The 23,629-nt window shown below is 43.3% G+C and overlaps 1 protein-coding gene across 1 annotated transcript in view; it reads right to left on the bottom strand.

Annotated features, from left to right (window-relative positions):
- Positions 1-11,764: 11,764 nt before the first annotated feature.
- Positions 11,765-23,629, bottom strand: part of LOC139468454 (speract receptor-like) — a 129,472-nt gene continuing 117,607 nt past the window's right edge. The window contains exons 19-21 of the mRNA XM_071250421.1: positions 22,561-22,897; positions 21,389-21,480; positions 11,765-18,147 (exon numbers count right to left, since the gene is read on the bottom strand). Of these exons, the coding sequence (XP_071106522.1) occupies positions 17,671-18,147; positions 21,389-21,480; positions 22,561-22,897 (906 nt within the window). The 3' untranslated portion in view covers positions 11,765-17,670. The remainder of the gene's footprint in view (positions 18,148-21,388; positions 21,481-22,560; positions 22,898-23,629) is intronic.

Below are 23,629 nucleotides of genomic sequence, written 5' to 3'. Positions count from 1 at the left end.
GTCAATGTGTAGCTACAATGTAGATATGTTTCGTTCTCTACAGCGGGGAAACAAACAGGTTGTCTATGTTGGCAATGGACGGCTGATACATATCTCCCCTTCACTACATTCGACAGCGAGGAGCCAAACATATTTGGAACCAAAACGTATTTTGTTTGTGAGGCCATGTGGACAGTGTTTTTGGTTGAGACCTATATAGCCAAATATAACGTCGAGTTCAGGTCGAAGGAACTAGCAATAACACTGTGTAAATAGAAATGGTGTCTCGTCAGAAATGCCTAGTTTGTTAAAAATGATTAAACTTTTCCAAAAACAAGAACTTTTTAGAGCATCTGTTGGCCAACGATGAATAAGCATTTGCACGTTTCGATTTTATTTCATTTGTAATAAATGATTTTCCTCATCCATTGACCCACACCATTAGTAACTGCTGGTGCAGCTGCTGGAGTTCTCCAATGAAGTTATAAACGGCGTGGGCTGGTGCAAGGTGTGCTGAACGACCCGGGTCAGGGCCAGCAGATACATTCGGGTGATACCATCCATGCGCTCAATGGGTTTAACTGAGGCTCATTACTGCTTGAATAGAAGCGGTGACATGAACACTTGTTGTGCAACAGATTGCACACCGCGCTTCTTCTCAATATCTGTACAATCATTCTTGTCTACCCTGGATATTTTGTCTGTTAGTTAATGATGGTGATGATGTCTGAGGAACAAACCCTCAATAATTACATTTGATTTTACCACTTGCGGATACACACGCACGCACGCACGCACGCACACACGCACGCACGCACGCACGCACGCACGCACGCACGCACGCAAACAAACAGTCACAAATACACACACGCGAACGCTACCGAAGAACGCGTTCAGACGTGTGCATATCTACAAGTGTCTTGTCCTAAAAAATAACATGACCACAGTTATATTTTCATGAGTGGAACACGAGTGACCATATCAACTTTTTCACCTCACGAGATGAGGTAGAAATATTTCGGACAAGAAAAAGACAAATATTTTATTCAATATGCATTTTCCTTATGATCTTCAAGATCATATGGTTGAAACCTTTGTGTCAAGCAGACTGTTCACACAATGCTCGAGTGAGAGATCACCTTTGTTTCTTCATCACTAAATACATCCAAGAATAATGTCCTGTTTGCTGGATGCACTGTCGCGAGTCTGTTAATAATGGAGACGTCGACAACGGTGCTGCTCGTGAGGTCACGTTTTAGACTAGTACCCTGTCCTGGCACTGGGGAATAATGTCAATATTCTTTGCCGTCTTTTTATACATGGGAGGTAATCATCACGTCAAAGATTCTCGGACAAGATAGAACATGTACGAGCGTCTGTCAGAACACCGTGCACCAAAGACATATGGTTGGGAAGAAGAGGGTTTAATGTTCGGTTGTAAAGTCAAATTCATACTGGGGCTGCATAACCGTATAATTGCGAAATGCGATTTCAGTTTTTCATTGAAATACGACACGACAGATGGGAGTGAATTATTGAGCGATGGCATTTGAATCCCGTGGGTTTTATGGAGAGGGGAGATGGATAGTAAATGGAAGGCATGCATTGTTTAAATCGGAAGTTCAAATGTCTATTGTGTTTGCCTGGAGTGCAATCATCATATAGGGACGCTGTGGGTGATCGTCTAGGTGTAGCAACTGCACTGACCTCAGGGTGGAGAAAAGCTGATTTAGTTGATAGGGAGCGTGAAATACTCTACAGTTTTCCTCATTAGCCTGCCTCTGCAACCGTCCGCGCCTCGCACATCTGTCTTCTCACCATGGGGCCAGCACCGACACCGGGCAGCACAAGACACAACACAAGTCTTGATTTGATCATGAGTGTGATGACAATAGTCGCTTGCGTCAGTCTCGTATCAGCTGTTCAAAGATGTTGCGAAAATGTGTTACTTTTAAAAACAAAACAAAAATTCAGAACGCAGGATGCCAAGGGACATATATTTCACAACATAAAGTTTGTACATAAACTATGATATGAACTTGGATGGATGAAATACTTTTCACTGTTTTCATGATTATCTGGGCAGCCGTCTTCTCCCCGACACCACAAAATTACACACGCACCCAATAAGTAACGTACGTCAAGGTAGCCACGACGCCCCCGAGAGTGCTGTAGGCGGCTTCGGTCGCCGGAACAACGTTACCTTGGGACCCATGTCCTGTACTGATTCTGTAGTTTCCCCGTGAAGCCGCACAACAAACTGTAACGTCTTCCGCTGTGATTGTGGCCAGATGGTGTGGACGTCCGCGACTGTGACTGCGATAGGCACGTGTTTTAAACTCACCGGCGTTAAGACGTCAACGCTTATCCTTATGCTGGCTGTCAGTCTCGTTCACCTCCCAAGCAGATACCATCTGGCGGCGGTTGTGTTGGTGTAGCCTAATGGTTATAGCGTTCGCTCGTCCCACCAACGGCCCGGGTTCGATTCTCCCCATGGGTATAATGTGTGAAGCCCATGTCTGGTATCCCCCAACCATGATATTGCTGAAATAGTGCTAAAGGCGGCGTAAAACCATACTCGTTTGCTGTCCAGGTTGAAGATTCAGTGATACCTGTGAACAAGTCGCGTGTGACCCAGGAGAGCACCAATGGTATCTATGTCACATACAGTCGTCTTCTAAAGGCACCACTCAGAGCACGGTGATGTACATGTACATATGCTGATACATGCTCGGATAGTAAATTGTTCCATCTTATCTTATTTTAGACCCATTATAGGGTCTACCGTTGGGATTCTGGTCAGAGACAAGAGTAGACCCATATTAAGGGCACGGGGCGGGTGGGATTCCGGTCGGAGAGAAGAGTAGATCCATATTAAGGATACGGTGCGGGTGGGATTCTGGTCAGAGATAAGAGTAGACCCATATTAAGGGCACGGGGCGGTTGGGATTCTGGTCAGAGACAAGAATGGACCCATATTAAGGACACGGGCGGCTGGGATTCTGGTCAGAGACAAGCATGGACCAATATTAAGGACACGGGGCGGCTGGGATTCTGGTCAGAGACAGGAGTAGACCCATATTAAGGACACGGGGCAGCTGGGATTCTGGTCAGAGACAAGAATGGACCCATGTTAAGGACACGGGGCGGCTGGAATTCTGGTCAGAGACAGGAGTAGACGCATATTAAGGACACGGGGCGGGTGGGATTCTGGTCAGAGACAGGAGTAGACCCATATTAGTGACACGGGGCGGCTGGGATTTTGGTCAGAGACAAGAGTGGACCTATATCAAGGACACGGGGCGGTTGGGATTCTGGTCAGAGACAAGAGTGGACCCATATTAGTGACACGGGGCGGCTGGGATGCTGGTCAATAGTTCCCACATTACATCTTGTCAGGACTTCCTGCGTTCACGTATCGTAAGTTACTGATTCCCATATTTTCTGGCACAGGAACGTGGGATATATTACCATACACTCCAAACTCCTGGAGGAAATACAGTCGGCCCAAAAGACTAGTTTGGGGCAGAATTTAATTCAGGCATCATTGAAGGATGGGTAGAGTATTGTGTATATAATAAATATGCAAACAAATTGGTAAATATCACAACTTTCAGTGGTGACACTTGTCATTATAAATCTTCACGTAAACACCTTGTCATGAAAGAAACTGGGCGATGCACTCACGGTTCATAATCTCGACAAGCTAGGTCAGGTTGAAGTGACAATTATGCCGACATTCAGGTGTCATTGGGCAAAACATAAATACACTGATGGGGGCATTGGAAGCCGTTGGTCTGGTTGTAGGTGTGAGTGACAGTTTCGCGAGAGTAATCCGTTTGAGTCACACAAAGCCTGAGATGTGGTGAACTGGAAAGACGTTGTTTGAATACCATTGCTATGTTGGTACGTTGCCAGGAAATAGCGTCTTTGGCATCACTACAGAAGTGAGATTCAGCAAATAAAAAACGTCAAACAATTTTTTAAAAGAAATTCGACGTTGCTGTTGCTTATACCTCTCCCAATAAACCGTTAGGTCTGTTGAAGGACATGTAAGAATGTTAAAGGACATATATGTTAGACTTTTAAAGGACATATATACCAGACTGTTAAAGGTCATATATGCTAGACTGTTAAAGGACATATATGCTAGACTTTTTAAGGACATATATGCTAGATAGACAGTTTAAGGACATATATGATAGACAGTTTAAGGACATACATATGTTTGACTGTTAAAGGACATTTATATAGGACTGTTAAAGGACATATATATGTTAGACTGTTTAAGGACGTATATCTTAGACAGTTTAAGGACATATATGCTAGATAGACTGTTGAAGGACATATATGCTAGACTGTTTAAGGAAATACATATGTTAGACTTTTTAAGGATATAAATGCCAGATAGACTGTTGAAGGACATATATGATGGACTGTTGAAGGACATATATGATGGACTGTTTAAGGACATATATGCTAGACAGTTGAAGGACATACTTATGTTAGACTGTTTAAGGACATATATGTTAGACTGTTTAAGGCCATATATTTTAGACTGTTTAAGGACATATATGTTAGTCTGTTTAAGGACATACTTATGTTAGACTGTTTAAGGACATATATGTTAGACTGTTTAAGGACATATATGCTAGACTGTTTAAGGAAATACTTATGTTAGACTGTTTAAGGACATATATGTTAAAGTGTTTAAGGAGAGATATTCTAGGCTGGTCAAGGACATTTATGCGAGACTGTTAAAGGACATATTAGAATGTCAGTGGGCGTGTATGTTCGACACCGTTTATGGATATCTAGAATGAATGAATGGGCCAATCACTCTCTTGGACGCAGTTGTGTCTAACATGCTGGAACACAAATACAAGCCAAATTGAGAACAAGGCTTTCTCAATTTATATTTTGTCAAGTTCAAAATTTTCAAAGAAGCAAATGCATATCCATCAGCCATGCATGTGAAGGGTGTATACCAAAAGATGGTTCGACATGCTTTAGTAGCTTCCTATCCCCGCTCTCTCTCTCTCTCTCTCTCTCTCTCTCTCTCTCTCTCTCTCTCTCTCTCTCTCTCTCTCTCTTCCTCTCTCGCTCTCTAGTTATGTCAAATCAATACGCAAACTGAGAACAAATAGCACGTGTGCCCTGCGGCCAGGTCATCACACGCTAATGTTCTGTGTATGCCTACAGCCGACACTCTACTCGCGGAGAAGTAGTGACTGCACCATTCCTTGCATATAACGTATCGTCAGACAAATCTTGGTAATAATGATACATACAATCATTGTGATTGTAAAACTGCCTGAAGACAAACATCCACTCAGTAAACGTTTTCGTCAATCACCATCTGATGTTAACCGACATCAAACTAAGTGCTTCCTTCAGGCCCAAACATGAGAAGAATCTATTGGTCATCCGTCATACTCATCCCATTGTGTGTCCACTCACTGTCAGAAAAGATTGGACGTTCGGACAGTGACATGGACAGTGACTTGACCACTCATCTCCAGCGGCATTGTGAGAGACATCAACCTGATTATCTCTGTCTGGACACACTGTACACTTTCTGATACACTGTACACTATTTCATACACTGTACACTACTGTACACTATCTGATACACCGTACACTATCTGATACACTCTACACTATCTGATACACTGTACACTATCTGATACACTGTACGCTATCTGATACACTGTACACTATTTGATACACAGTACTATCTGGTACACTGTAAACTACTGTACACTATCTGATACACCGTACACTATCTGATACACTGTACACTATCTGATACAATGTACACTATCTGATACATTGTAAACTACTGTACACTTTCTGATACACTGTACACTATTTGATACACTGTACGCTATTTTATACTCTGTACACCACTGTACACTATCTGATACACTGTACACTATCTGATACACTGTACACTATCTGATACACTGTACACTATCTGATACACCGTACACTATCTGATACCACGTACACTATATGATACCACGTACACTAGCTGATCCACTGTACACTATCTGATACACTGTACACTATCTGATACACTGTACACTATCTGATACACTGTACACTATCTGATACACCGTACACTATCTGATACCCCGTACACTATCTGATACACCGTACACTATATGATACCACGTACACCATCTGATACATTGTAAACAACTGAACACTATCTGATACACTGTACACTATCTGATACACTGTACACTATCTGAAACACTGTACACTATCTGATGCACTGTACACTATCTGATGCACTGTACACTATCTGATGCACTGTACACTATCTGATACACTGTAAACTACTGTACACTATCTGATACACTATACACTATCTGAAACACTGTACACTATCTGAAACACTGTACACTATCTGATGCACTGTACACTATCTGATGCACTGTACACTATCTGATGCACTTTACACTATCTGATGCACTGTACACTATCTGATACACTGTAAACTACTGTACACTATCGGATACACTGTACACTATCTGATACACTGTACACTATCTGATACACTGTACACTATCTGATACACTGTACACGACATCTGGAGACCAGGACACAAACTGCATGCCATCTGGAATTGTCACAGATCCAGAGGCTAACAACATCCTCATTAGTGTACGGTCTCCATTAACTCAGTATATCGTTTGAGTTTGTGTCGTTTCATACTCCGACCATATACTGACCATATCGTTTCAGATGGTGTCACTTCATGCTCCGACCATATCCTGACCATATCGTTTCAGATGGTGTCACTTCATGCTCCGACCATATCCTGACCATATCGTTTCAGATAGTGTCACTTCATGACCCGACCATATACTGACCATATCGTTTTATAGGGTGTCACTATATGCCCCGACCATATCCTTACTATATCGTTTCAGATGGTGTCACTTCATGACCCCGACCATATCCTTACTATATCGTTTCAGATAGTGTCACTTCATGACCCCGACCATATCCTGACCATATCGTTTCAGATGGTGTCACTATATGCCCCAACCATATCCTTATCATATCGTTTCAGATGGTGCTGCTTGTATGTCGAGTTGTTAACAGCGATCAGTGTTAATTGTATGTCGAGTTTGTAACGGCGATCAGTGTTTTAATTGTATGTCGACTTGTTAACAGCGATCAGTGTTTATTGTATGTCGAGTTGTTAACAGCAATCCTTGTTAAATGTATGTCGAGTTGTTAACAGCGATCAGTGTTTATTGTATGTCGAGTTGTTAACAGCAATCCTTATTAAATGTATGTCGAGTTGTTAACAGCGATCAGTGTTGATTGTATGTCGAGTTGTTAACAGCGATCAGTGTTTATTGTATGTCGAGTTGTTAACAGCGATCAGTGTTAATTGTATGTCGAGTTTGTAACGGCGATCAGTGTTGACTGTATGTCGAGTTGTTAACAGCCATAAGTATTGCTTGTATGTTGAGTTGTTAACAGCGACCAGTGTTGTATGTATGTATGTCGAGTTGTTAACAGCAATCCTTGTTAAATGTATGTCGAGTTGTTAACAGCGATCAGTGTTTATTGTATGTCGAGTTGTTAACAGCAATCCTTATTAAATGTATGTCGAGTTGTTAACAGCGATCAGTGTTGATTGTATGTCGAGTTGTTAACAGCGATCAGTGTTTATTGTATGTCGAGTTGTTAACAGCGATCAGTGTTAATTGTATGTCGAGTTTGTAACGGCGATCAGTGTTGACTGTATGTCGAGTTGTTAACAGCCATAAGTATTGCTTGTATGTTGAGTTGTTAACAGCGACCAGTGTTGTATGTATGTATGTCGAGTTGTTAACAGCAATCATTGTTAATTGTATGTCGACTTGTTAACAGCGATCAGTGTTGATTGTATGTCGAGTTGTTAACAGCAATCCTTATTAAATGTATGTCGAGTTGTTGACAGCGATCAGTGTTGATTGTATGTCGAGTTGTTAACAGCGATCAGTGTTTATTGTATGTCGAGTTGTTATAAGTGATCAGTGTTTTGATCAGGTCGTAATGCGGGGCTTGGCGCTGAGGGTGGCGGCAGAGTTTTCTTGTCGTGTCATATCACCCCTAAAGCATCTCCCCATTCAATACCCCATTGCCTCTGCAGTCGGGATCTACAAGATGGAATTAGCTCCTGAAACAGACCGCATTATGGGATGTTTTCATTCCTGCAGCTTTGTTGTAGCTAGGAGAACCAAAGTAATTCGTTTATAATAAGGTTCCTTGACGAACATTTGCTTGATACCATAGTTGCTTGGTGGGACTTGTCCAATTATTGTCAGATAAAGGCACGCTGTGCTCCTGTCACTGTACACTGAAGCCTGAGACAACTGATGAGGAGCAGAGTTAAGGGGGGATCTCCGTATGTGATCCCACTGGTGTGCCGAGCATCACGGCCTAAAGCTACGGCGAGTCTCATGCTTCTGGCGAGCGACATGTTGTACACGAGGCCTTGGGCAAGTGTGATGAAACCGAATCCCTGGCTTTCTGGAGGACGTACGGAAGGCCTGTGTGTTAATGAAGGATATTGACCTCGTGTCACCTGGTCGACGGTCATTTATTGAGGTCAATGAGGACTGTTCGAGCCTCGGTTGACCCATATCGTATCATCATTGGAAGGCAATATGATGAAGTATCCTGACCGCGAACCCGCAGTACTTTAAGAGATAGGTTAGCTCTATCACGTGATCTGTAACTTGAAGTACACCATGTTTGAAAGATAGGTTAGCTCTGTCGTATGATCTGAAACTTGAACTACACCGAGGTGGAGAGATAGGTTAGCTTTGTCTTAAGTGTGACCTGAATCTTGAAATACCCCCGTGTGTGGCGTAGAGGTTAGTTTTGTCTTAAGTGTGATATGAAGCTTGAAGTACCTCCGTCAGGCGTGTGGTTGATAGGTTAGATAAAAGGTAAGTGTGTTCCTAAACTGAATCTACCTCCGTCAAGAGTAGTGGGGATTGGTACAACTGTAGTGTGTCTGTAGTTTGACTGTAGTGTGTCTGGACTGTGGAGGTTCCCTGTGTACGTACGACAAGGGACACACGGCCACCATATGTCATGTCACGTATGCGTGGTCTATTATAATAATATGCAGGCGTCCAATTACGAGTCGTATCCAATACACAGTATTGTCACAGAGTGACTTAACTGCACTCTGGACAACGCAGTGTTAAAGAAATGTAGCTTCTGAACAAAAACCCTTTTTGTACAGTATCGTTTAGGAAATCTGAACTATTTTTACATGATGTAATCCATGCGTAACGGCGGTCAGTTGAACCATTGTCTAACACAGCATTTCACATTATGACATTTATAGCCTTAATCCATTTTCCCCGGGCCGTGTCTGTTATCACATCCATAAGCCCCATGTCAAGGGCAACGCTATTGTCTCTTTGTCTGTCTATTGTTGTCCAATAGTGTATATATATATTTACATCTTTACTGTTAGTTAGTCTGGTATTCCGACAGCACCTGTATGTACAGCCGCGAGTAGGATACGCCTGCTTGCTGGACTTCACTTGTACTTATTGAGTTGGAATCTCCGCTCCACATATTTCTAATTGTATTTTGTTTTATTGCCGACTAAAAAAAGTTTGGACAAAACGTATTCTTCGTCTTCAATCTGAGCTAATTTCCCCGTCAACACATGCGCGTTGACAGTATCATCGTGTCTGGGCCAGACAAACCAGTGACATGAGCAGGGTGCCGACCACCAGATCCATGCAGTGATGACGTCTGTCCATCACCGGGACGTACACTTGGACCAGGCATCGCACTGGATCGATACATGCGGTACTTACTGTGTAAACTAAATGCCATGGCTTAAGTTTAATACCTACGATCAAATATGATTTTAATTGCGAGAACAACGTTCCTGACATTGACAGCGGCTCCTCTGTCAGGCACTGCGATGAGGCCGCAGTACCGTGCGTGACACAGTTCCTCTGACTATTCATATCCTCTACGCTATTTTAGACGTCAATTCTCACATTCGTTTTACCGAGCTGCAGTTTAAGTGTTGTATTTACTTCTCCTTGGGAGAGGGCTCCCTACCGGCCGAATGAAATACACTGCAAAGCATCTTCACGCGGTAATTGCTGGTTTCAGGGGAGGTAATCGTTTTTCATGGTTCACTTCGTGAGTTCAGAGATCTGCCCCTTTTTATGGTAGTAATTGCTGTTAGATTGCCAAAGGGCTTTGCTTGTATTTATACGAGGAAGAACGCCAGTTTGATATAACTCCAAGGTGTTTCTGGGAGAACTCTCGGGGAGGAAACTAAGCTATTACTGGCTAAATTGGATTTTGCTAAATTTGTTTTTTTAATCAATTCAGACTTTACGAAATGATGTGGTTGGTATCCATAATGGCACATTGGCAAATATGACACATCCAGGTCTGACACAGGGAACTGTAAATAGACCAAAAAAGTATACCTGTCATTAGATCGCTTATGAAGCTTCATTGTCGATGTGTTTTATACATGAACGTATTGATGGTATTATTCCTTTCATTGTGCATATAACTACGGAAGACTTTGAGGGCCATTTATTTATTTTAACCTTGAAATTATAAGATACTAAGTTGAAATTTCAAGACGCTATGTTGAAATTTAATCTTAGTATCTTGAAATTTCAAAAAACAACAAATGACCCTAAAAGGTTTCCATATATAATTCCGAAGCCAGTATCAAGACAATCACATCGCCTCTAACAACACACACTATACGACTCCTTCCGCAATTAAAACAGAACACGTTACCCACTGAAACAATACGCAATATATCCGTCAAAACACCATCCAATCAACACCAATTTGCCCACAGACTGATGATTATCTTCATCAATCAACACAGAAGAAAAAACCCTCTCAAAACAATGAAGTTAATCTTCATCAAATATGACAAAACAGGTCGCACATCAAACACACATACTCCATGGACACGCTGATGAAGCAAGCATCCCTGGTACTAGCACCCACTCTGCTGCAGGGCAGTTGGATTCCTCCTGTACAGCACAACCCAGGTGGACCTGTGTCAGGACCTACCTCAGAACCTGCTTCAGAACCTGCTTCAGAGTAAGCAAAACACCATGCTTCTGTGCATTCTTAAGACCATGATCACTTAAACTGGGTTTGTCTTCGTGTGTGTTTGTACAGGGGCGGTCGGGTAGCCTTGTGGTTAAAGCGTTCGTTCGTCACGCCGAAGACCCGGGTTCGATTCCCAATATGGGTACAATGTGTGAAGCCCATTTCAAGAGTCCCCTTCCGCGATATTGCTTGAATATTACTAAAAGCTGCGTAAAACCAAATTATCTCACTCATCACTCTGTTTCTCACTCACTCACTCACTCACTCACTGTGTTTCTACATATGTTTCACCTTGGAATCTAGACGTTCCATGAGTGTGTGGTTTATCTCATATCATCTTGATAAAGCAATGTACGGTCTGCAACATCAGTGCTCGAGTTTCAAATATGTGCCAAAACAGACGCAGTCCTTTAACAATTTCCTTAAAGCTCCGCAGATCTACCACCATGCACTGCCAGACCAATGAATGGAACCACGACGTTTCACAATGACCTCACAGATGACCTTGACCTTTGGCAGCCATACCTTCACATGTCGCGTTGTAAATACGTGCAAATATAAGGTTTCCTTATTGTAGAGTAAACCATGTATAAAACAACTGACAACAATGTAACCATGTTTTACAAGAATGCTGAATGCTGACCTTGGACTATTTTGAGCAATTCGATTTTCAAGGCAGCGCCACATTCTGAAGAAGGTATGTACAAATTTTAATGACAAAATCTTTATTATTGATGTTTTAGAGAAAGTGAAGCCACAACATTTTAGTGATATTTCCTTCGACTTTCTCATTGCATATACCAATGTGGAATTAGTCGATTGTAGGATATGCTCTATTGTCAATAATCTTTGTGTCATATTCAAGAGCCAGTACGATACTTCTTCTCAAAATGTGACCTTGACCTTTGACATAATGTAATTGACAATTGTTTCGGAATGATTTGTTAATAAGCACATAAACCTTGCTGTAGTGGTAACACTACCTCAGAAATTGACAACCAAATGTTACAAAAGAATTAACGCTGACCCTGATCTTAACGAAAACCTTTTAAAAGGCTGGCACTCAACGTAGAAAAGGTTTAATGGCATGGCCAATGCAATGATACATTTTGAGAAAGTTTTTGTCTCTTTTATCTCGTGACATTGCTCTTTGAACTAACTTATCACGACATTGCCTGACCCCATTTGGAAGAAGATGGAACGACAGGAAAGTCCACGGAAAAATAATCTTTAGAATAACCACAGGCAGAGGCGGCGGTTAAAGTTTGGGAAAACCTGAAACATAACAGCCTACCCTACTTGCTGCTTGTCCTTACATTTGTTTGTTTGTTTGTTTGTTGTTTAACGCCACACTCAGCAATATTCCAGCTATATGACGGCGGTTTCTTTCATTTCAAAATAGAAATACACGCATTGAAGGACGAGGATAATAACATGTCAATCACAGATTCGTGTGTTAAGCGCCACCAGAGATCCGGTACAGATGGCACAAACTCGCTTTTATACACAATGTTGTAATATATCGCTTAAATAGTCAATAGGTATATACAATATAATGTAAATACTGCGCTAGTACGCTTCATATATACACTTAAAAGGTGAATAGAGCGCTTATATGGTTCCGTATATACAGATTAAATGTGATTATGTCGCAACAACGATATCCATTTGTACAGATCGAAGATACGGATATTGTTCCCGCCCTTCCATGTACGCACACCACTAGTGACTGTTACCACATGCATTCATCCCAATGGCATCCGCATCACAGTCCCAGTGATGGCAACCATGGCAGTCCTAGTGACGCAACCATGAAACAGTCCTAGTGATGACAACCGTATGACACTGTCCCATGGATGACAACTGTATGACACATCCCTAGTGACGGCAACCGTATGACACAGTCCTAGTGATGACAACCGTATGACACAGTTCCAGTGATGACAACCGTATGACACAGTCCAAGTGACGGCAACCGTATGACACAGTCCTAGTGATGACAACCGTATGACACAGTCCTAGTGATGACAACCGTATGACACAGCCCTAGTGACGGCAACCGTATGACACAGTCCTAGTCATGGCAACCGTATGACACAGTCCTAGTGATGACAACCGTATGACACAGTCCTAGTGATGACAACCGTATGACACAGTCCTAGTTATGACAACCGTATGACACAGTCCTAGTGATGACAACCGTATGACACAGTTCCTGTGATGACAACCGTATGCCGCAGCCCTAGTGACGGCAACCGTATGACACAGTCCTAGTCATGGCAACCGTATGACACAGTTCCGGTGATGACAACCGTATGCCACAGTCCTAGTCATGGCAACCGTATGACACAGTTCCAGTGATGACAACCGTATGCCACAGCCCTAGTGACGGCAACCGTATCACCGTTCCAGTGATGGCAACCATGACGGTCCCAGTGATGACAACCGTATGACACAGTCCTAGTCATGACAACCAGGACAGTCCTAGTGACGGCAACCATGAAACAGTCCTAGTCATGGCAACCGTATGACACAGTCCTAGTGATGACAACCGTATGACACAGTTCCAGTGATGACAACCGTATGACACAGCCCTAGTGACAGCAACCGTATGCCACAGTCATAGTCATGGCAACCGTATGACACAGTTTCGGTGATGACAACCGTATGCCACAGTCCTAGTCATGGCAATCGTATGACACAGTTCCAGTGATGACAACCGTATGCCACAGCCCTAGTGACGGCAACCGTATCACCGTCCCAGTGATGGCAACCACGAAACAGTCCTAGTGATGACAACCGTATCACACAGTCCTAGTCATGGCAACCGTATGACACAGTTCCAGTGATGACAACCGTATGCCACAGCCCTAGTGACGGCAACCGTATCACCGTTCCAGTGATGGCAACCATGACAGTCCCAGTGATGACAACCGTATGACACAGTCCTAGGGATGACAACCGTATGACACAGTCCTAGGGATGACAACCAGGACAGTCCTAGTGACGGCAACCATGAAACAGTCTTAGTCATGGCAACCGTATGACACAGTCCCAGTGATGACAACCGTATGACACAGTCATTGTGACGGCAACCATGACACAGTCCTAGTGATGACAACCACGACACAGTCCTAGTGATGACAACCACGACACAGTCCTAGTCATGGCAACCATGACACAGTCCTTGTCATGACACAGACCTAGTGATGACAACCACGACACAGTCCTAGTGATGACAATCACGACACAGTCCAAGTGATGACAACCATGACACAGTACTAGTAATGCCAACTATGACATAGTCCTAGTCATGGCAACCATGAAACAGTCCTAGTCATGGCAACCATGAAACAGTCTTAGTCATGGCAACCATGACAGAGTCCTAGTCATGGCAATCATGACAGAGTCCTAGTGATGGTAACCATGACACAGTCCTAGTCATGGCAACCACGACACAGTCCTAGTGACGGAAACCGTATGACGCAGCCCTAGTGATGGCAACCGCGACAGTCCTATTGACGGCAACCATATGGCAACCATGGCACGTTCCTGGTGATTGCAACCATGATACTTTCCCTAATGATGGGAACCATAACACAGTCCTAGTGACGGCAACCATATTACAGTCCTATTCATGGCAACCATGACACAGTCCTAGTGATGGCAACCGTGACACTGTCCTAGTCATGGCAACCGTGACACAGTCCTAGTGATGGCAACCATTACACAGTCCCAGTGAGGCGACCCCTGTGGCACCAAAGACTTCCACTACTTTGTGTTGCATTTCTTCACAGGTCAAACACATATTTCCACCATCCTGTGTTGTGGTCCTCATAGATAAAAAAACAGATAACCATCATTATGTGTTTTAGTTCTCACAGATCAAACACAGATTTTTACCATCCTGTACTGTAGTCCTGACAGATCAAACACAGATTTCAATCATTATGTGTTGTAGTCATCACAGGTCAAACATTGATTGCCACCATCCTGTTTTGAAGTTATCACATGTCAAACACTGATTTCCATAATCCTGGTTTGAAGTTATCACAGGTCAAACACTGATTTACACCATACTGTTTTGTAGTCGTCACAGATCAAACACTGTTTACACCATCCTGTGTTGTAGTCCTCACAGGTCAAACACTGATTTACACCATAGTGTGTTGTAGTCCTCACAGGTCAAACACTGATTTCCACCATCCGGTTTTGAAGTTATCACAGGTCAAACACTGACTCCACCATCCTGTGTTTAAGTCTTCACATGTCAAACACAGCTTCTCTTTAACTCAAAAGCCCAAAGTGTTTATTATGAGGAGCTACTGGTGAAACGTCCTTATGCTCTTCACATATCTCACAGTTGTCCAAATCGAGGACGCCTCTTGAGCATTGAATTACTGATGACTGTATCCATCATCAATGATAAATTTATATCTGAGTTCTCAACCCAAACTTCATCCCTGAGGACTTTCCACACATTTGTGTCAGCCGTACATATTAATGCACGCACTCAATGTCTCCTATGCGATGGGTAATTAAATCTCGATAAATACCAGGTACCACAGGGGATCACTTGCAAGATCTCAAGTTTCTCAATGCAGGCGTTGACTTTTCAAATAAGGCAGAATTAACCCACAGTTTTCAGGAATACACCAACACAGTTCATCCTCAGTTTCAAGGAATACACCAACCAGTTCCCAGGGATACGCCAAGCAGTTCAACCGGTTTCCTGGAATACACCAACCAGTTCAACCAGTTTCCAGGAATACGCCCCCAGTTTCCAGGAATACACCAACCAGTTCAACCAGTTACCAGGAATACACCAACCAATTCCCAGGAATACCCCAATCAGTTCAACCAGTTTCAAGGAATACGCCCCCAGTTTCCAGGAATATACCAACCAGTTCAACCAGTTTCCAGGAATATACCAACCAGTTCAACCAGTTTCAAGAGCACATCAGCCAGTTCAACCAGTTTCAAGAGCACATCAGCCAGTTCAACCAGTTCCCAGGAATATACTCACCAGTTGAACCAGTTCCCAGGAATATACCAACCAGTTTCCAGGAATATACCAACCAGTTCAACCAGTTTCCAGGAATACACCAACCAATTCCCAGGAATACACCAATCAGTTCAACCAGTTTCAAGGAATACGCCCCCAGTTTCCAGGAATATACCAACCAGTTCAACCAGTTTCCAGGAATATACCAACCAGTTCAACCAGTTTCAAGAGCACATCAGCCAGTTCAACCAGTTTCAAGAGCACATCAGCCAGTTCAACCAGTTCCCAGGAATATACTCACCAGTTGAACCAGTTCCCAGGAATATACCAACCAGTTTCCAGGAATATACCAACCAGTTCAACCAGTTTCCAGGAATACACCAACCAATTCCCAGGAATACACCAATCAGTTCAACCAGTTTCAAGGAATACGCCCCCAGTTTCCAGGAATATACCAACCAGTTCAACCAGTTTCCAGGAATATACCAACCAGTTCAACCAGTTTCAAGAGCACATCAGCCAGTTCAACCAGTTTCAAGAGCACATCAGCCAGTTCAACCAGTTCCCAGGAATATACTCACCAGTTGAACCAGTTCCCAGGAATATACCAACCAGTTTCCAGGAATATACCAACCAGTTCAACCAGTTTCCAGGAATACACCAACCAGTTCAACCAGTTTCCAGGAATACACCAACCAGTTCCCAGGAACACACCAACCAGTTTCCGGGAAAACACCAACCAGTTCAACCAATTCCCAGGAATACATCAACCAGTTTCCAGGAATACACCAACACAGTTCACCCAGTTGCCAGCAATTCACCAACACAGTTCCCCCATAAATCACCTACAGCCTACTTGTGCATCTAGAAAATAGCATATTTTCCTCTCCAGCTTCAGTTTTCCTCAATGTAAGAGGTGTTGCATTCGTCTTTTGGTACTCCGCTGGATATTCCTTCATCCTTAAGTCCCGAGTTTCCTGGAATACACCAACCAGTTCAACCAGTTCCCAGGAATACACCAACCAGTTTCAAGGAAAACACCAAACAGTTTCCAGGAATATAATAACCAGTTCAACCAGTTCCCAGGAATACACCAACCAGTTCAACCGGTTTCCAGGAAAACATCAACCTGTTCCCAGGAATATACCAACCAGTTTAACCAGTTTCCAGGAATACACAAACATGATCAACCAGTTTCCAGGAAAACATCAACCAGTTCCCACGAATATACCAACCAGTTCAACCAGTTTCCAGGAATACAAAAACAAGTTCAACCAGTTTCCGGGAAAACATCAACCAGTTCCCAGGAATAAACCAACCAGTTCAACCAGTTTCCAGGAATACACCAACCAGTTAAACCAGTTCCCAGGAATACACCACCCAGTTCCCAGGAATACACCTACACAGTTCACCCAGTTGCTAGCAATTCACCAACACAGTTCACCCACAGTTTCCAGGAATTCACCCACATTTTTCAGGAATACACCAACAGAATTTACCTATAGTTTCCAGGAATACACAAGACAGTTCCCCAATAAATCACCCCACTGCTACAGCCTACTTGTGCATCTAGAAAATAGCATATTTTCCTCTCCAGCGTCAGTTTTCCTCAATATGAGAGGTGTTGTTTCAACTGTTGCATTCGTCTTTTGGTACTCCGCTGGATTTTCCTTCATCTCCTCATCTTCAGAACCCACAGTAAACTTGAGCCTCCGTCTCCTGGACGAGGACCTGCGCAGCAACTCCGCACTGCTGGGGCCCGAGAAAAGTCCGTGTGGGTGAAGAAAGGAGGGAATCTGATTATTTACAGTGGTGCCATTGGGCAGTGTCGCCTTCTCTGGGGCCCCCGGGGAACCCTGCTCCCGGAAGGGGCTGTTGGGTTCCTTGTAGTGGACTCCCACCAGACGTCTGTAGGACCCCGCGGACGACAATGGGGTCGTGTCGAGAGGAGCGAGCTGCTTGAACCGGTGGTGGCGCTTCTCCTCATCCTCCCCCGTCAACCAGAAAGTCCTCATCTCGCCCTTGCCCTGAAACAACCATCACGTTATACTGCTGCCACGACGGACGAGAGACCCGGTGTTGGACTACAACACGGAAACGGTTCGGAGCTTTTCCTGAATCCCCTGTCATGTACCCACTTTAATAGAGTTCACCAAATCAGCCCCCCTCACCAATTTGTCGCAATATTCATCTGTGACGCCTAACGTTGTCTTATGGGGTACATATTCAAAACAATAGCCTCATACCCCAGCTGCTTTAATATCAAGTTATAAGCATTTTGGGTTTAATGACAACACTGTGAGTAGACAAGCCAAACGGAACCACTTTCAAACAGAAAGTAGCATGCATCTAGCTATCACAAGAACAAAGATATAATAATACAATTATGCACTTTCGATCTAGCGATCTTGACCTTCAAGTTAAGCTATGAGCTGTCTGAAAATTTCAAATAGGTTGTGTTAAAAATATACAACACCGTAGTATGTGTATTCGTGTAGATCTTCATGTGGCCTGGTGGAAAGACTGGTTATGCCTGGACATGTATGTCTGAGCTGGAAACTCCGCTGGAAACTCCGCTGGAAACTCCGCTCAGCTGTGTGGAGTTATTCTGCTCATTTTGTAATACTATTCAGAAATAGTGATGTCGATGACGTCCTTCATACCCAACGAGCTACTTCACTAGGGGCGTCACGGTTTCAAAACCTCATCCGTCAACGTTTCCCATCATGAAAATATGTGAGAAGCAGTTGACTTGCACTTGCATGTGTTTGTGACAGGTACAACCAATGGGACAGGATACGCTCACCTTTTCGCGAACACCTGGCATCACTATTTGATAGTGATTCAAACATATATGCTCACGATAATTTCGGAATCGCATATCGATTTCGTCTGAATATTGAAAGGGTTTTATCGCAATTAGTTACTTTTGTGAAATCCATGGGTACGGGCGTGGTATTGACAATCTTAGTATCATCATTTGGAACTCCAATCCACGGTAACAGGGTTCTGGCACGCCAAGGGGAAGTAACTCTGCACAGCGAATTGCGGCTTTAAGCTTTAAGCTTTTATGCCTGATTTACTGCTGGATAAAACCCACATCTGTTACCTGATACTGAAGACTGAATCACGCCATGCTGATATCATTCTTCTTTGTGTTTCAACTTGATCGTTATGATGGAGCAGCGCATACGAGGCCATATCTCTGGCCCTCGTATTGTAACGTAATATCTGCTCTGGGGTTGCTTAGTGTGTTTCATCAAACAGAAGCAAAGATTTATATGACCTGGATGACGGCTGCGACCACTGCATCAGCAGCAGCACCATCATCACAGCAACCCTGGACTAGCTACTTTCTTCTGGTGGTGTACTCGATTGCTTCAGTTATATATCATGCCTTTTGACGGGTCTACAGACGGCGAAGCCTCCAGTATAAATATCATGATTTTTACTGACTGTGTTTTACCGTCTACTGACGGTGTAGCCTCCATTGTCTTTAGTATATCATGCTTTTTGCCACGTCTACTGACGGTGTAGCCACCATTGACTTTAGTATATCATGCTTTTTTGCCACGTCTACTGTCGGTGCAGCCACCATTGACTTTAGTATATCATGCTTTTTGCCACGTCTACTGACGGTGTAGCCACCATTGACTTTAGTATATCATGCTTTTTGCCACGTCTACTGACGGTGTAGCCACCATTGACTTTAGTATATCATGCTTTTTTGCCACGTCTACTGTCGGTGTAGCCACCATTGACTTTAGTATATCATGCTTTTTTGCCACGTCTACTGACGGTGTAGCCACCATTGACTTTAGTATATCATGCTTTTTGCCACGTCTACTGACGGTGTAGCCACAATTGACTTTAGTATATCATGCTTTTTGCCACGTCTACTGACGGTGTAGCCACCATTGACTTTAGTATATCATGCTTTTTTGCCACGTCTACTGACGGTGTAGCCACCATTGACTTTAGTATATCATGCTTTTTTGCCACGTCTACTGTCGGTGTAGCCACCATTGACTTTAGTATATCATGCTTTTTTGCCACGTCTACTGACGGTGTAGCCACCATTGACTTTAGTATATCATGCTTTTTGCCACGTCTACTGACGGTGTAGCCACCATTGACTTTAGTATATCATGCTTTTTGCCACGTCTACTGACGGTGTAGCCACCATTGACTTTAGTATATCATGCTTTTTTGCCACGTCTACTGACGGTGTAGCCACCATTGACTTTAGTATATCATGCTTTTTGCCACGTCTACTGACGGTGTAGCCACCATTGACTTTAGTATATCATGCTTTTTTGCCACGTCTACTGACGGTGTAGCCACCATTGACTTTAGTATATCATGCTTTTTGCCACGTCTACTGACGGTGTAGCCACCATTGTCTTTAGTATATCATGCTTTTTGCCACGTCTACTGACGGTGTAGCCACCATTGACTTTAGTATATCATGCTTTTTTGCCACGTCTACTGACGGTGTAGCCACCATTGTCTTTAGTATATCATGCTTTTTGCCACGTCTACTGACGGTGTAGCCACCATTGACTTTAGTATATCATGCTTTTTTGCCACGTCTACTGTCGGTGTAGCCACCATTGACTTTAGTATATCATGCTTTTTGCCACGTCTACTGACGGTGTAGCCACCATTGACTTTAGTATATCATGCTTTTTGCCACGTCTACTGACGGTGTAGCCACCATTGACTTTAGTATATCATGCTTTATTGCCACGTCTACTGACGGTGTAGCCACCATTGACTTTAGTATATCATGCTTTTTGCCACGTCTACTGACGGTGTAGCCACCATTGACTTTAGTATATCATGCTTTTTGCCACGTCTACTGACGGTGTAGCCACCATTGACTTTAGTATATCATGCTTTTTTGCCACGTCTACTGACGGTGTAGCCACCATTGACTTTAGTATATCATGCTTTTTGCCACGTCTACTGACGGTGTAGCCTCCATTGTCTTTAGTATATCACGTTATGTGTCAGATGGTAAGCAGTAACTGAATGTTGGAGAAGATATAGCACCCCGCTGTCGCAGCAGTGACACGTTAACGTCAACTCAACGCCGGAACCTGACAGCTGCCCCCCGACATGAGGTTATTAGGAAATTTCAAGGGGCTGGAACTACTGCGTCGCAACATCGCTAATTTTATTTTATAGTTCTGCAACTTGGAGATAAATATTATGTCAGTTCGTATTTAATCCATTAAATATAATGACTTAACGTAACGTGGTCACCTTCAGTGTGATAAAGCCTCTGTCCTCGATTGTATAGCCACCTATTTTGTGGAGGAGCTCTGCACATTGACGTGAGCAGTGAATCTTCAATGCTGAAACATAAAGTAAACATCAGTGTCGCGGATAACTCCGAGAATATAAATGGGATGTCTGTTCGCAATCTACCATTTAACAAACCAGCTGTTCGGATCTAGTTTTAAATTAGTTATTAATTGAAAAACACGTGGAATATGGGTTTGTCTCATGTCCCTTGTGTGTCTGTCACAGAGGGGGCTTGTGGTGGGTCAGGGTGACACGGCGGTAGCGGGGGCAGGGGTGAAGCTGGGACATCCAATCTATGCAGTGCTTGTCTGTCGACTATAAAGATTCCTTTACGAAAGTCATAAAGTTTCCCTCACAATCCATCCTTGTTCTGGTAAACGAGAGACGGATTGTGATAAATCAAACAAGACACGAGAAGGGATAATGAATACTGTGAGGGGGGAGAAGAAAGGGAGGGGAGGAGAGAAAAGGGGAAGGAGAGGAAGAAATATAGAGGGTGGGGGTGAGAAGGAGGAGTGAGGAGAGGAGGAGAATGGGGGAAAAAAAGAGACAAAAAAGGAGAAGCAAACGGACGGGGAAGAGAAGAGGAGAGAGAAGAGAAGGGGGAGGAGCGGGGCATGACGATGATATAAATTTGGACCAATAAAACAAAATGGAGGCGACAAAATATCTTATAGGTATACACGCTACAAATGAAAACTATTGGAGGCGGGGGAGGAACGTGACACGTGCATTAGAGAGTCTTGGATGGACACAAATTCTTCAGTAAAATACTGGTGTTAAAATGAATGTTTCCATACTATCTGACATAGAGTGTCATGGTACAGTAGTCTTTCCTTCCGTCACTGAACGTTCACGACCTTCCTGCCTTGTGCACGACGTATCGCCCTGCATGTGGCGGTAAGCACACGGTTCCCCTGCGTACTGAACACTAGCTGGGTGTGGGACAAAGGGATACAGACAAGTTGCCATCAATATTCATCAGATTAATCGCCCCACATAACTTTACACATCCGTTCCTTTGACTCGATGTGAGAGAACTTCATAAGCAGATCTGTTCATCTCTGCCAATAACCGTATTGATTGGCAAGCTTTAGATGAAAATGAAATAATTAATGGCAAACACTCACGTTCCCCGTTGGACTCCATTCTGGACGCAGTGTTGACAGTGTCCCCGAATAGGCAGTAGCGGGGCATCTTCAGGCCCACCACCCCCGCCACGCAGGGACCGGAGTGAAGGCCAATCCGCAACTTCAGGGTGTCTGGCCGGTGCTTCATGCGGAACTTCTTGATGGCCTCGAGAAGATGGAGCGACATGGAGGCAATCTCTCCGGCGTGGCTGTCGTTCCTGTTGGGGAGCCCACTGACCACCATGTAAGCGTCACCGATAGTCTCCACCTTGTAAACGTCGTAGTACTCGATGGTGGCGTCAAACAACGTGTACAGGTCGTTGAGGAGGTCGATCACCTGGAGACACGACAGTTGACGTGAGATACCCACTGACATATCATAAGAACGGTTACATTGGAACATGTGTCAGGAACCTAGAACACATGCAACAGGCAAACATAAACAGGCGAAATGAACTCAATGTTAACTCATTGTGGATTAAGGATTAACGGGGCAATGAGTGTCGAGTGGGGATCAGCTCAGGCAACAGTCTGTTAATGCTCGACTGAGTAGTGACGGCTTGGCCAGTAGTGTGTTTACAACAACGCTGACTGCTACTCTATTCATGAAGTCATATTTATAATATAAAATGAATTTGGAAAAAATGTTAATAATAAAAAACGCGAAAATATAATTACAATATTATGTTTCTGAAACATCTACTGCTACCCTAATATAGTATTAACGATGTAATAATCTGTACCCTCTCTTGTAATAATAACTTATATTAAGATATAATACATAGTTATAAATACATTATATTTACATATTATAGACATATATATTATTGGATAGTTTTTTCACTTCAGTTATAGTTTGTTTGGTCTGGTGATATATTTAAATTCTTAAATGATTCTTATTTATCATTCCCCGCCTGCCCCGTCTACGACATACATTAACTGTGAAGTAGACGTTAAACTCCCAAAATTCAGTTCAGTTCAATATAAAATGGCTCAGGGTACTAATGAAATGTATCTAGATACCTGGTTTTGCTACTTAAAGTATTCTACTTATCAGGTACAAAATATT

Source organism: Haliotis cracherodii, unplaced genomic scaffold, assembly GCF_022045235.1.
Source record: "Haliotis cracherodii isolate W230 unplaced genomic scaffold, xgHalCrac1.p SCAF_2, whole genome shotgun sequence".
Lineage (NCBI taxonomy): Eukaryota > Metazoa > Mollusca > Gastropoda > Lepetellida > Haliotidae > Haliotis > Haliotis cracherodii.
The sequence above is the reverse complement of the archived record's forward strand: the minus strand, read 5'-3'. Positions and strand labels throughout refer to the sequence as shown.